This window comes from Sturnus vulgaris, chromosome 6 (assembly GCF_052056855.1).
Source record: "Sturnus vulgaris isolate bStuVul1 chromosome 6, bStuVul1.hap1, whole genome shotgun sequence".
NCBI classification, from domain to species: domain Eukaryota; kingdom Metazoa; phylum Chordata; class Aves; order Passeriformes; family Sturnidae; genus Sturnus; species Sturnus vulgaris.
In genome coordinates this window covers 1,224,271-1,237,206 of record NC_142248.1, presented here as the reverse complement: position 1 = coordinate 1,237,206, position 12,936 = coordinate 1,224,271, and the positions used below count along the sequence as shown (strand labels likewise).

At 38.1% G+C, this 12,936-nt stretch overlaps 1 protein-coding gene across 1 annotated transcript in view; it reads right to left on the bottom strand.

Annotated features, from left to right (window-relative positions):
* The window catches only part of TRPM5 (transient receptor potential cation channel subfamily M member 5), a 35,472-nt gene that overhangs the window by 3,080 nt on the left and 19,456 nt on the right, over positions 1 to 12,936 (bottom strand). Inside the window, exons 14-21 of the mRNA XM_014887325.2 lie at positions 11,736 to 11,831; positions 9,189 to 9,447; positions 7,905 to 8,023; positions 7,360 to 7,492; positions 4,819 to 4,993; positions 2,723 to 2,891; positions 1,858 to 2,036; positions 1,292 to 1,424 (exon numbers count right to left, since the gene is read on the bottom strand). Of these exons, the coding sequence (XP_014742811.2) occupies positions 1,292 to 1,424; positions 1,858 to 2,036; positions 2,723 to 2,891; positions 4,819 to 4,993; positions 7,360 to 7,492; positions 7,905 to 8,023; positions 9,189 to 9,447; positions 11,736 to 11,831 (1,263 nt within the window). The remainder of the gene's footprint in view (positions 1 to 1,291; positions 1,425 to 1,857; positions 2,037 to 2,722; positions 2,892 to 4,818; positions 4,994 to 7,359; positions 7,493 to 7,904; positions 8,024 to 9,188; positions 9,448 to 11,735; positions 11,832 to 12,936) is intronic.

Here is a 12,936-nt window from a genome sequence, read left to right as displayed (position 1 = left end):
CTAGCTACTTTTTCAAAGTTTCCCTCTCACAGGCTATGTTCCAATCCCACAGATGTGAAAAAACTGCTTCTGGATGGGTCTAATGCATTTTGAGATTGGTTCAGTGCAAACGAAGTTCAAAGAATCACTTCCTTAGGATGTCCTAAGATTTCAATACCACACTGTTACCACTTAAGAGCAAAAATAAAAGCTGTGGGAGTAGTGGTGTTCATCTGAATCTCTTCCAGTCTTTCTCTGGCTCTGCTATACCGGAAATACTATGAAGCCAGATGGATTCTCACTTTCCCCCTCCAGTAACTTCACCTACAATGTACCATCTTTATTATATAAAGGATATAGTACCCTCTGTTTGGAAGCAATTGTACATATATTTATTGCATTATCTCAACAACTAAGCTCTTACCCCTAGGGTTTGTCAGTGATCTGCTTATGAGAATAAATTTTAAACCTATATAATAATTCTGAATTATTATGAACCAAGGGTCTGTGTGAATTAGAGGGAGAGGAGTATTTTCCAAGAACGTAAGTATGCTGTTCTGGTCCCCAGGTATTGTGTGAGTTGGGGAGATGGAGGTTTGTTTTGAAAGAAAGCAGACAGCACAGGAACATTTCCATGCAACTTTCTTATGGTAACTTTCACACCTGTTGTGCCTCTATTTGAAGTCTATTTTATTGTAAGAGAAAACAGCTAGAATAGATGTTAAAAGCTTCTTCAAGGAGTGCTTTTCTATCTTAGATGTTTCTGTTCTCCCATGTAACTACTTTGTGTCTCACTGAAAAGTTTAAATATCTGAATAATAATTTAGGATTTATACTTCATCAGACTAAACCAATTCAAGTGATATTCCTAGTGGGGAAATACAGAGAAATACACAAATGGAGACTCAGTCCCATGCCATAAAGACATGAGTATTTGTTCTTCTGCATCTGTGGCTAATTCAAGGTATCTTAAACTTCCATTCAAAAGTCTGTGTTGTATTCCTACAGGGGATGAAATTATGTGCTGTAGTCTAGCAAATGAACTGTTTTTCCACCATTTTCTTAACGAATAAGATTTTCATTGAGCTTGGCTGCAGATTTGGCTGGAACTATAACTGTACATATTTCAGGAATGACAAACACTCTAACATTGTAGTGATGCTGGCCTCTCACATTTTTTTTCATGGACTGTGTATTTCCTAGCTGCATTCCAGTTGGACCCTTTATATGAGCTTTACAAGAACTGCAGTGCTGAACTCATTGAAAGCTGAAGGCTTGCAAGTTACTCTTACTGTGGGTCAGAATAACTTACTTATTAGATGTAGCCTTCAGCCTTTCTTCATTGCTTTCTTTCTTTTCTTGCTCAAGGTTTACAAGATAATGTTCTTTTTGCACCAGCTCCCATGTTATGATTTTTTGATCGAGGCCCACTGGAAGATCTCTTTCTGTAAGAAAAATAAGATGAGAATTATATTTTACCCCTTTTTCTCTGATACTAGCAGTAAAAAGTAGAAATGCTAAAGGAAGGTTGTTTTTGTGGTTAATAATTGCTAAAACTCAGGAGCAAATGAAATAACTATTCCTTAAACCTATCAATTGTTAAATCTTTAGAAATCAAATCCCTATAACTCATTTTATATTGCTACCTTTGTTGTTATAACTATGATCAGGAAATGCACTGTGGGAAACTGCTCACAGTTTAAATTACCTTAATTTTCTGTTTCTACTCTCCTGGCACTCTTTGTTAAAAATAAATAGTGAATATTGGCTTACAGAAATCCAGCTTGCTCCACTATTTTGTGTATGTGCCATGTCTTTGGAGAGAGCCAGGCTCAAGCCAGTTGCTTGATCACATTTGTGCTTTTGTGAACAACTCACCCAGGTGTTTTTTCTTGTGTTCCATTTTGTTGAAGAGTCTTCTGAGAACCAGAGTGATGTGGTTGATAATGATAAATGGTGGTGCTAAGGCAGGCCGGCCATGGTACTCCACAATCAGGTTGTAGCGCTGCACTTTCCAGAAGATGTCTGTATTGCCCTGGACAACTTGAAAAGTGTAACTGTAATTTTGGGGGGGGAATAAAAGCATGTAAATCTTCTCACCACAACAAGCTAAAGATGAATATAACAAAATTTAGTCATGTATTTTCTGATTTTGCTATTCCTTTTTTAAAGTAAGTAGTGCTGATTTAATCTAAAGTTTGTGCAAATTCTTGGATATTACAATAATTGCAGTTGTAGTCTCCAAATGTTGAAAGATAGATGTTTTGTTTGGCAATTTTTTTGGTTTTTTAAAGAAAGATAATTCTACTTTGCTCAGGAAGGATCAGCAAACATGCCACATCAGTTCTTTAACCAAATGAATCATTATTAGCTGTGTTGACAACAAGCATTTCCCTGATGTGCAAATCATCCACTGTGAAGTCTGCCAAGTTTATGGCTGCTGTGCACCTGCAGATTTGATTCCACACAGCCAGGGACTCAGACCCTTCTGTGCATGTTTAATTGAATTTTTTTTTTTTTTTTTTTAAGCAGTGAAAGAAGCTCCTTTTCTCCTTGTCTCCAATGTGGCTAAAGTAAGGATGATGAGTACTTAAGAGCTATCTGATCACAGGATTGTGTCTATCAATCCCCAAGTAATATTCATTAGGAAAATTATAAGTGTACTCCAAAAGGACTAGCCAGCATTGGGATAGTAAATATGGGCATCCACTTAAAGTTTTGCAGCCTGTGAAATCACCCTTGCCTGAACATGGCAATCAGGAGGTTCATGAGGAGGACATTTGTGACCAGTAGGAAGATGACCAGCAGCAGTATGACGAGCCAGTTGGCATAGCTGTTAGGGCAGGATGGCGTGTTCTCCTGCAGAATCTGCAGTGGGTTAAATGTGCAGTTCCTGGGATATGGTCGTGATGCTGCAAAGGAAGATGGAGAAAAAAAATAGTTATGACAAATCCGAATGCTGTGTTTCTTCCTTTGATTTTTGTGGAAGTATAATTGTGTTGTGCACGACATTTGCAGCCCTAGGACACTACAGAGCTCCACAATTTGGCTGCTCATTTAGTGGCAAGATGTTTGTCACAGCTGGCTGTATAGTGATGTTCATCAAGAAGGGATTGCATTGAAAGGGCTGTATCCTTTTTAGACCAGTTTTGAGTTCTCAGAATCAAACTTCCTCTGAGTCTGTGTTCCCCCATGTTCTTGTGGCATATGGGTTAGAGGAGAAAACTTAGTAAAAGCTGGGAAGGAGGTTCCTCGTTCTAAATTTAAAGTGATTTGTGTGTCTGAGCTTGCAGTTGAGGTTAGGAAGAAGGTCTGGTTCTACTGCATCAGACTAGAGGTCTAGTGCTGTATTCTGTCTCCAGCTATTAATTAAATCCACAAGTCTAGAGTAGCATAATATTTACTTTTTTCCCCTCTGTTTTTTTTCCTAGTAATCCTTTTCCCTGGTGCCACAGATAACTCCCTGGTTACATTTATTAGAGCACATGGTTATATCAAAGCTCACCAAGCTGGGATTACTTTCACCAAGGGTGCTACCTTATACTTATCTATACTGAATTTCATTTGATGATTCAGCACTCATGAGGCTCCTCTGACTCTCTTAGTTGTCAGTTTTTGTCTTTGCTACCCAGTGATGTAGTTTTGTCAGCAACTTTTGTCCTCATGACCCTTCTCCCTTTCCATATATTTCATAAAGATGTTAAACAGAGTAAGACCCAGAGGGCCCTGGGACAAATTAATCCCTTCTGGAAGTTGCCCATGTAATTGGTTTTTTTCTCTGTTACTTTTAACCTGTTATTTACTCAGGTAGAGATACGCACTAGAGTTTCAGTGGAGAGAAACACACCTTTCTAGGGAGTGCTACATCTGACTTTTTGGCATATGAATTGAATTATATTCCAGAAATGTTTGTTTCTTTCCAATTATTTTAATGGAAATAAGTGTGACTAATTGTACTGTACATGCTTACACTATAGGTATTTAAAACAGACATGAATCACATTCCTCTCTCTTGTGCCTTTTAGGTTTTTTGGCTTTTCTAAGATATGCTTTTTTCTTATTAAGCAGAGTGATCATGAGAGAATGCTAACTGGTTTGCTCCTGTATATGGTTTTTTACTGGTGGTATTTTATATTACTCCAAGTTTAAATCCCACTTCATTATTGCCAGTGACGTTTAGCACTGGCTAAATGCTGTGGTGTTACTGCAGACTTCTTTGGGAGGTGACCTATTCTGTGTTTTACCTGCTTACCTATCAGCAATGTTGCCTTTGAACTTTCATGTCTAATTATTTTGGTGTCTTGCGATTATTTTCATGTTGTTTTGTTTGCAATGCTGCACATAAGCAATTACTAGTGTTATTTGATTTGGGCAGCTTTATCTCCAGAGTAAATAAATGCTCTGGAGCCATTTTTATTTAAAACGTGTTTGCTTATGCAAACACTGCTTTAATACTGCCACATTAAACTACTGCCAAAATGTGTGGAGGTGCTGTTATTTATTATTTGAGTTTACACAGGGTTATCTGAGTCTAGGTTAAACTGAAAGGAAATGGATGGAGGTGAAAGCAGGTATGCCAGCCTTTAAAACTGCAAATCCTTGTGTATTTCTGAGAGCGTATCTAAACAGGGCCTGCCCTTACTCTCTAATGTAACTCCACAATGCTCATTATCTCTTTGCAAATACACTCTGTGTGACAGTAATGTGTAGGTTTTGGCCCGTAGGACAAAGATGTAAAAAAGCAAAATTAAAAAGGGCAATACTTGGAAGGAATTCCATGCTCTAATCAGAAGTGTGCATTCAAAAATGGCCAAGTTAGGGGGAAAGAAATTTCCTCACTGTCTATTTCATCCAGTGGAATCTGGCCAAATATCTGAAGGTAGGGACGATAAAGAACCCTTCTGAATATCCATTCCACTCGGCTGTCATCAGGATGGAGCAGAGCTTGAGTTGTCACACCGTAGGCAATGAGCCACACGCTCAAGAAAAATAGAAAGAAGAAAACATCCTTCATCTGCAAGAGAGAGGAGGAGGGGCAGTGACTGTGATAGCATAGTCAAGGAACAGTAGTCTTTCTATATGAATACAGCTCAAATAATTCTGTTTCTTTACAAGCTTGTTGAGGTTAAAGGAGGTAGAATAGGATACAGCTCCGTGCACAGAATTCCTCGTCTGACCTTGCTGTTACCATATTGTCTTTGTCCTGGCATTCTTCTTTGATAGCTCATTTAGATAAAGGCACATTTTAAACTAAAATCTTGCTTTCCAATCACTAAATATTTAAAAATGAAACACATTTTATCTTTTAAGTGCATGTTTTCTGTGAGATATCTGAGTACCATGGGCTGCTTTCCTGTGAATTACAGGAGTTCTGCTGCAGCAAAGAATCCTGGTAGCAGTCAGTGCTCATTGATGAATACTGAGCCACTGATACAGCAGGCAGTGAAGGCTGCAAGGATCAGGTTCTTTCTGTCTTCAGTTTTCAAGCTAAGTGATGCATCTGAAAGATTCTTTTCAGGCCTTCCTGCTTTTAAACATTGTGTTTCTCTACAGAAGCAGAAGTAATTGAATCCTAAAACACTTACTTAAAAAAAGAAAATCTAATATGCATTTCAAGTGCCATAATTTTTCCCTGGTGGAAGAGGAACACTTCATAGTCTCCCCATCTGATCTGACAGAGTTCATTAGGGACTGTAGATTCATTTCAATTAGATTATTGGATTGTACAGTTACCCAAAAGCGTAGGCATTTCAGAGCTCCAGGATGTTACTTGGAGTTTTGATAAGAAACATCATCTCTAAGCCATGCAAGACAGAGTTGATGTCTGGCTTCCATCAATCTACTTTTTTCTGGATGGTCTAAAATTTAGGAATGCTGCAGGGCTGTAATGGTATCATGGTGATAGGAGAGCAGTGACAAGTCTGGAACTATTTTTTTTTCCCCAATCTGCAGTCTCCCTGGAAATGAGAATTGTTCTGGAATGAGCATTATTCTGGCATTTTAGCAATTACCAGACCTGTTTCAGCAAATCTGTAGCAAGAGTATAAAGGGGAAAGATAGAGACCATCTGGGATTGCTTCTCTGTTAAATAAGGGAGATGATTTACTTGAAGCCCCTCAAACCCTTCAAGCAGGTTTCATTTACTGAAGTAACCCTCTCTGTTTCTTGCTTTGATGTAAGGTTCAACACTGAAATACCAAAGCTGAGGCATGGTGCTGGCTTGGGTAGGGCAAAGATGAAAGGGGAACATGTTGGGTTTTTTTCTAGGCTGCTGTTTATGTTCTTGTTTGCATCTTCCCAACCCCAGTGCTGTCTTGCAGCACATCAGGTGCCAGCAGAGTGGACACAGGCAGGACCTGTTCAAGGCCCTGGTTTAGCTTGGCAGGCAGCAAAGGAAGGGTTAGGACTTCTTCTCTTACAATGGAAGTCTGCTAATGCCATAAGCTAGATAATAAACAAGAACAAATATTTATTTGCCATTTACTCTTTTGCTAGTCCAACCAAATGGCATGTTAGAGTTCCAGTTACTGCATTTGTAGACAAATCCAAATAGCTTGTAGTTGTGTTTATTCAATGTATAGGCTTGTTTAGACTGTAGAGCTTTTACTGAGTTCTGCTGTGAGTCACAAATCAAATATTTGTAGATTTTGTACAATTAAATGAACTCTATTAATCAGTTAGCATGAGCTAATTGACCTGGAGGATTAACATGCCTAAACAAGAAGCTATTTCTACACAGCAATGCATACCCAAACACAGTTACTGTAATCCCAGTGTCTCCTGTCCTGCACAAGAGCAGTAATAAATAAAAACATTTTATCAACGTCTTCCAACATCTGCTTGCAAAGTACTGATATGTTTTCATTGTAATAGGGAGCTAAAAAGTACAAGTAAGAGTAACTCATGTAGGAAACTTGTAGCTATCATTTTTCACTGGGGTTTTTTTGGTGCTTTTTTTTTTTTTCCCTGCACTTGCTGCAAAAAAACCCAGTTTCCCCAAGTCATTCATTGGAAACCCTGCCCTCCTGTACATGGTCTGCCATCTGCCTGAGGTCTTTGTCCTGGATGCATACAGCTTAGGAAGCAGGAGGAATATCAGTAAGGCAAAGATTGCTCTTTGCAAGATCTGAGGATCAATTATTAGGTGAGGTACAAGGATTAGTAAATTTGGGCCAGTTTACTGCACTGCATAGCTCTTTGAAACGATCTATTTCAAACATTGCATCTTATGATAAAATGCAGGAATATGCAAAATGGCAAGCTTCAAAAATGTAAAAATAAAGACAGATTATGAAGGTATTTCCTTTCTAATGATAGGATTTCTTACTCTCCATTTCTTAGAAGGCACAAGTATTTATCTGAGACAGACTGCACACTTACCATTCTTTCCACAATTATGATCTTTGGTCCAAGTTGTTTGTGAATTGCAAAAATATGGATGAGTCTAAGTGTAAACACCATAAAATCAATGGCAAGTATTGTACGGCCAGCTTGAAAAGTTGAGTTCAGCATCCTGCAGGACACATGGAAGGAAATATCAGCTCTCAGCAAGTACTGCTAATGTCTGTACAGTGATGAGAAATAACCAAAACCATGGAGGAACACTGTTTTCTCTCTTGGCTACAATGAGATTTATTAGCAAATAAAAAAGGTACCTTGAGTAAAAGGGATTTCTGAAAACAAGCAAACAAAAGCAGAGCTTTTCAGTACACGTGTTTGAATATATCAGTGTATCTTTCTGTTATCTCTGGAGAAACTTCCATGATTTCCACAGAATTTTAGAGGCTCCTACTGCAGAAACGTGTCTCAAAGCTTGTAAAAATGGATATTAGAGCCTGTCCTCTCATGTACAGGAGTCAGCTCTCAGTTGATGAACATAGCCCTTGGTACTGATGCTGACCACCTCACATGGAGCAAATATATACCTGCAGGTTACCCCAATTATGAAGAGAAAGATGGTCACCATATCACATTTATTCCAGTTATCCTCCACGTACAGTTTAAATTTCTTCATTAAATTTGTGTCTTCATCTGTATAGAAACTCTGAAAAAGAGGAATAACCATTGGTATTGATCTCTTTCCACTTTCACTAGTTCCTTCTGAGTTTTAACATAACACTTTATTTATTTATTTATTTATCTTTCATTGCAAAGAACAAAAACACATTCTGAGGGCAATAAGGGAGGAAAAAAAGCTGTTAAACAATGCAACTTACAGTCAGAGTTCAGTTTCTAGGCATTGCTATCTAAACAGCATGGACAGATTTGGTATTTGTGTACTGGAATTGTCAGCGAAGGCACATTTGATTACCTAGGCAAGGAGTTGGCTTTTTAAATTGGGTTTTAGCCTGGCAGTCTTCATGTTTTACAGGTTTATAATGAAATGCTCTTTGATCCAGATATTTTCCACGTCCTCCTCTGGTTATGGCCTTGCTGCACAATTTCAAATAAATTGTGACAAACTTTCCTGTCTCTTTTGCTTAGATAATGAACACCTACTGGTTCTTCCAGAGTAAATGATCATAACTGCTTTTTTTTGTGTCTAAAGAGAGGAGCTTTATGCACCCACAGCTGGCAACACACTTGCACCACTGTTATTATTTCAGCTTTTAAACTGAGGACATGACTCCATTATTTCAAAAGCAGTAATAGGAGATTAATGGAGAAGGGCTTTTGGGGGCTGGTGATTTTGTTTGGTTGGGTTTTTTTAAGAAAAGCAAGCCCAAAAGAGATCTGCTAATATTTTGAGTTGAAAAGTATTTTAGGAAAAGCCACAAATAACCTGAATTAATTTACTTGTGATTTTTTTAAACAGTCCTCACCGGGGAAGAATCTCCTAAAAGGATGTAGAGCTGTCTGCTCTAGGTATGTTCCAGGTGTAGAATATAACTTCCAACTTTAGATTATTTGTGGTGGGAGGACCTAGTTCTGGGGAGTGAAATCAGAGAAGGACTTTGTAAAGTGAAGAATATGTGAATGCTGGCAGCCCACTTGTCTTGGCTAAGGCTGGAGTAGGATGGAAAAACAGAGGTAGAGCTGTAGGTTTACACAGTGGAGGAAGAGCTTGCTCTGGGAGAGAGAGGTGAGATTCACCTGTGCCCCTGACACTTGAAATCTCCAAGTTTGTACAGTTACACAGATTGTAAATGTGTTGAAAATACTGCTGCAGGTTTTGCTGTGTTGGTACCAAGGTGATGCAGGTTACTCACCTGTCGGATCTCTTCCAAGACAAGGGTAAACACCCAGAAGTAGAGTACAATTTCTTTAACAGAAGGGCCCTGAGGTGGAGGTGGTTTAAAGTCCACTAAAAGGACATAAGTAAATAGAAAGAGAAAAGCAAAGTACATTATAACATTCCCCATAAACACAGTTACAGGGGCACTCCAGAATTTTCTCCACCGGGTAAACATGAATGTCGCCCATGCTGTGTTTGCAGAAGGGTTCTGTTTTTCCAATGTGTCATTTCCTCTGCAAACCAAAAAGAATACATGTTTGGTGACAATATCCTAAAATTACTTCGTGGGAATAGGCTCCATATTATTCTATATAAAGCTTCTTGCAAGATAGTAACAGGCAGATGCTGGGGCTGGCCAAGGGGAAGGCTGTAGAAGTCAGAGCAATCACATTACCATAGCAGAAATATTTCAAATCAAAAAAGGTGGTTTTGAAAAACAAAGTCACATCAGAATTATGTGTGCATTTTTATTATTTCAGTTTAGTTGTATTAATTTTATTTGTCAATTTAATTGTGTTCTTCATGGACTGCAAATGCACAAGGAGGGGGGAAGGGTAATTGGTCTTTATAAACCTAAATAACAGGAAAGAAAAGAAAATGGCCAATGAATTTTTGTGAGTCAGCTTTTAATTATTTTAGCTCTAAAAGTTTCTTGCAGTGTTTGCCTGTAGAAGTTCTTGTTGTTGCTGTGACTTTAAACTTCTGACCCAGTCTCTAAGTGCTGGATCATACTAAGCCTGTGTTTCTTGACTATCCTTTCTGCAATCTGATAGATCTCCTGAAGAATACCTTGCTCCTTTGCAGAACTGGCATCTTGCCTTTGTGATTAAATTAGAGTAAGTTGCAAAAAAAAAAGCAATGTAGAAGCCTTTCAGCAAAAAGAGTTGACATAATACATAAATTATGCATTAAGGTAGTCTTTGAATGTTGTGGAATGATGCAAGTGTTTTGGTAACTGAAGGGAAATTTAACCTGTACATCTACAGCTGTTCTGCTGTGTTTTGGAACGTGAAGTGGTGTCCATTGGCAATGAAAACTATCCTGTGCAGAAAATGCAAGTTTGATAGCAATTTGATCTTTGTATGAGGATTTGTTTCCACGTGAAATGCTCTCCTGTGTATGCTAGGGATGTTATTGGACCTTTAATTTTGTGATTCTTACCCTGAGAAGTTTGATCTCCAACCAAGGATGTGTACACTAGGGTATGTTTTCAGTTTCACCTCACAGAAAACAAACAATGACTCTTCACTGGTTTTTAATTTCGTCTGACAATCTTGCTAATTATTAAATACATTTTTCACAAGGAACAAGTTCTCTTTGTGGCCAATATTTTCTATATGCCTGATTCTGTACTACCTCTCAATTTATGGCATCGTGAGATACATTCCCATGGTAACAGGCTAATATCATAAATAGATAATTGCAGCTTTACTGTAAGATGCTGAAATAGATCTGGGAGGGAGAGAGCCTCTTTGTTAAAATAAATTGCTAGGATAATAGCAATTGGAATGTAATGACCAAACCATGCTGCTCTCAGGATATGGAAGTGCTTTGTGATATTGCTTGCAAATAGCTCCCAAGAGGCAGATGCTTTTACACCTATTTTATAGGTTAGGGAGGGAGAGAGAAGAACTAATGATTTTCTCCAATATACCAGCAGTTAAATACCAGAGGTAAAAATAGAACCTAATAACTCTGTCCTGGTCCATGACTTCCTACTGCAGCTGATGCTTCCTCTCTACCACTGTTCACGTGTTTCTGGAGTTCTCTTTAAATCACGGAAAAGCTAAGTGGCAATTTAGCACCATTTTGCCATTAAGAGGACTTTGTGCCAATCAAAAGTCTACTTTTCCTGACTTAAGTCCTTGTGGTCTCCCAAGTTTTGGTGATGTGCGTGTGGTAAAGGTATAGGGAGAGATTCTGTTCTGAATCAAAGATCTATGATCACAAGCAACTGGCAAAACCTTTGTGCTCAGTTACCCATTTGTGTGATGTTCCCTCTGACTCATAAGGTTTCTCATGGCTCATCTGCTAAAATATAAATTAAGAGTGTGAGAAGCTGACTCAACGTAGAATTCCCTGGTAGTGATGGGTGCAATTACACCTTTGTGAGAAAGTATGCAGTGATGTAAGGTTTTACTGAGAACCTGCTTTCTGCTCAGCTCAGTAATCTGATAACATCTGAAAATCCATTGTGTATCTGTCATCATGAGCTGATGGGAATGTCAGGAAATGCTATTTGATTCCCAGGTAAATTCCTTATTCTAGAAATTACCTGCTCAGAAAAAGCGAACTGTTCTCTCCTTAAAGCAGTGCTATATCCCTCTTTATTTTCTATATTCCTTTTATTAGAGAGCAACAACAGCAGCAATCCAAGGGCACAGCACTTCCTGAGTGATAAATGACTTCCTTGGCCCTTCAGCTGCTCCTTAGATCATTAACTGGTCACTAATCCACAAGAAGTGCCCTGTCCTTTGGCTGTTGTTATAAAAGTTACATTAGCTGATGGTTTTAAACTTACCTATCTTCTTCCTTGGAGAGAAACAGAGACCTCTCTGAATTCAAACTGTCTGCTTCTCTAAAGGGCTCTGGCTCATTCTTGGATTGTTTTTCCTCACTGTAAGGAAATAAACTAATTAGTTAAAAGATGACACTTAGCCATTTTTCACTACTGAATTGGCATTGATACAGAACTACTAGCATGTACTTATCTTAGATCTGGTCTGCTGGGGAGCTATTAAATAGAGTATAAACTTCATCTTTACAAATTCTGTTTATTTTTAAGGAGGAGGCTGAAGTCACCCACAATATTCAGAGAGGTGGTAATTGGCATGCTTCACAAAAATGGAGCAGGATGCTCAGTTTCCTGCAACTAGTTATGATTTGAGCCGAAATAAACCCCTCAGTCAGTCTTAGAGGAGAATTGCTCAATGCTCCATTCCTAGTTACTTTTAGTAGCAATTAAGAAGGGAAATGCCAGAAGGAGTAGGGGACATGTGACAGTTCTTGTACTTCCAGGGAAAGGAGGCAAAAAATTGGAAATTTGGAGAAGATTGCTTTGATTATGTATTATAATTTAAACCTTTCCATTAAAATTTGCCAAAATATCACATTAAATGAATTTGTGAATCTGGCAGCCAGAAGGTTATTATCTTCAGTGATACTGGCAGAAGCCAAATCTTAAGTCAGCATTGCCAAACAACTTTTCCTCTTGCTTTTTATGTAGTTTAAGAGCTAAGAAATATATATTTAATATATATTCAATTTATGTATTCAAAATATATTTAATAATATAATGTAATTTCATATTGCCAATTTTTATGCTTTGTGTATGATTTTCTGGATGTTATGAGGTCTTCCTAGAGTTTCAGACCCTCAATTTTTATGACCACCTGAGCATCTTGGCTGCTCTTATTTTCTTTTCTGTTTTTTAAATTTTACTTTGTTGGTTGTTTTTTGTGGTATGGACTTTTTGTTTTGTTTGGGTTTATAGTGCATGGACTTTTTTTCAAGAAAACTTAAGACTGTAAGGCACTGAATTTGAAAATCTTAATTGATTTTTTGACTGATAATTTAATGTCAGTCCTGTGTTTTTAAACTTGACTTATGGTTATCAAGGCTTGTGGCTGATAACATGCTTTGTGATGGCTGTTTTCCTTGGCTAAGACACTGAGGGTTGAGCCAGGCATCTCCAAATCTACAAACAAATGGTGCTACAGCTG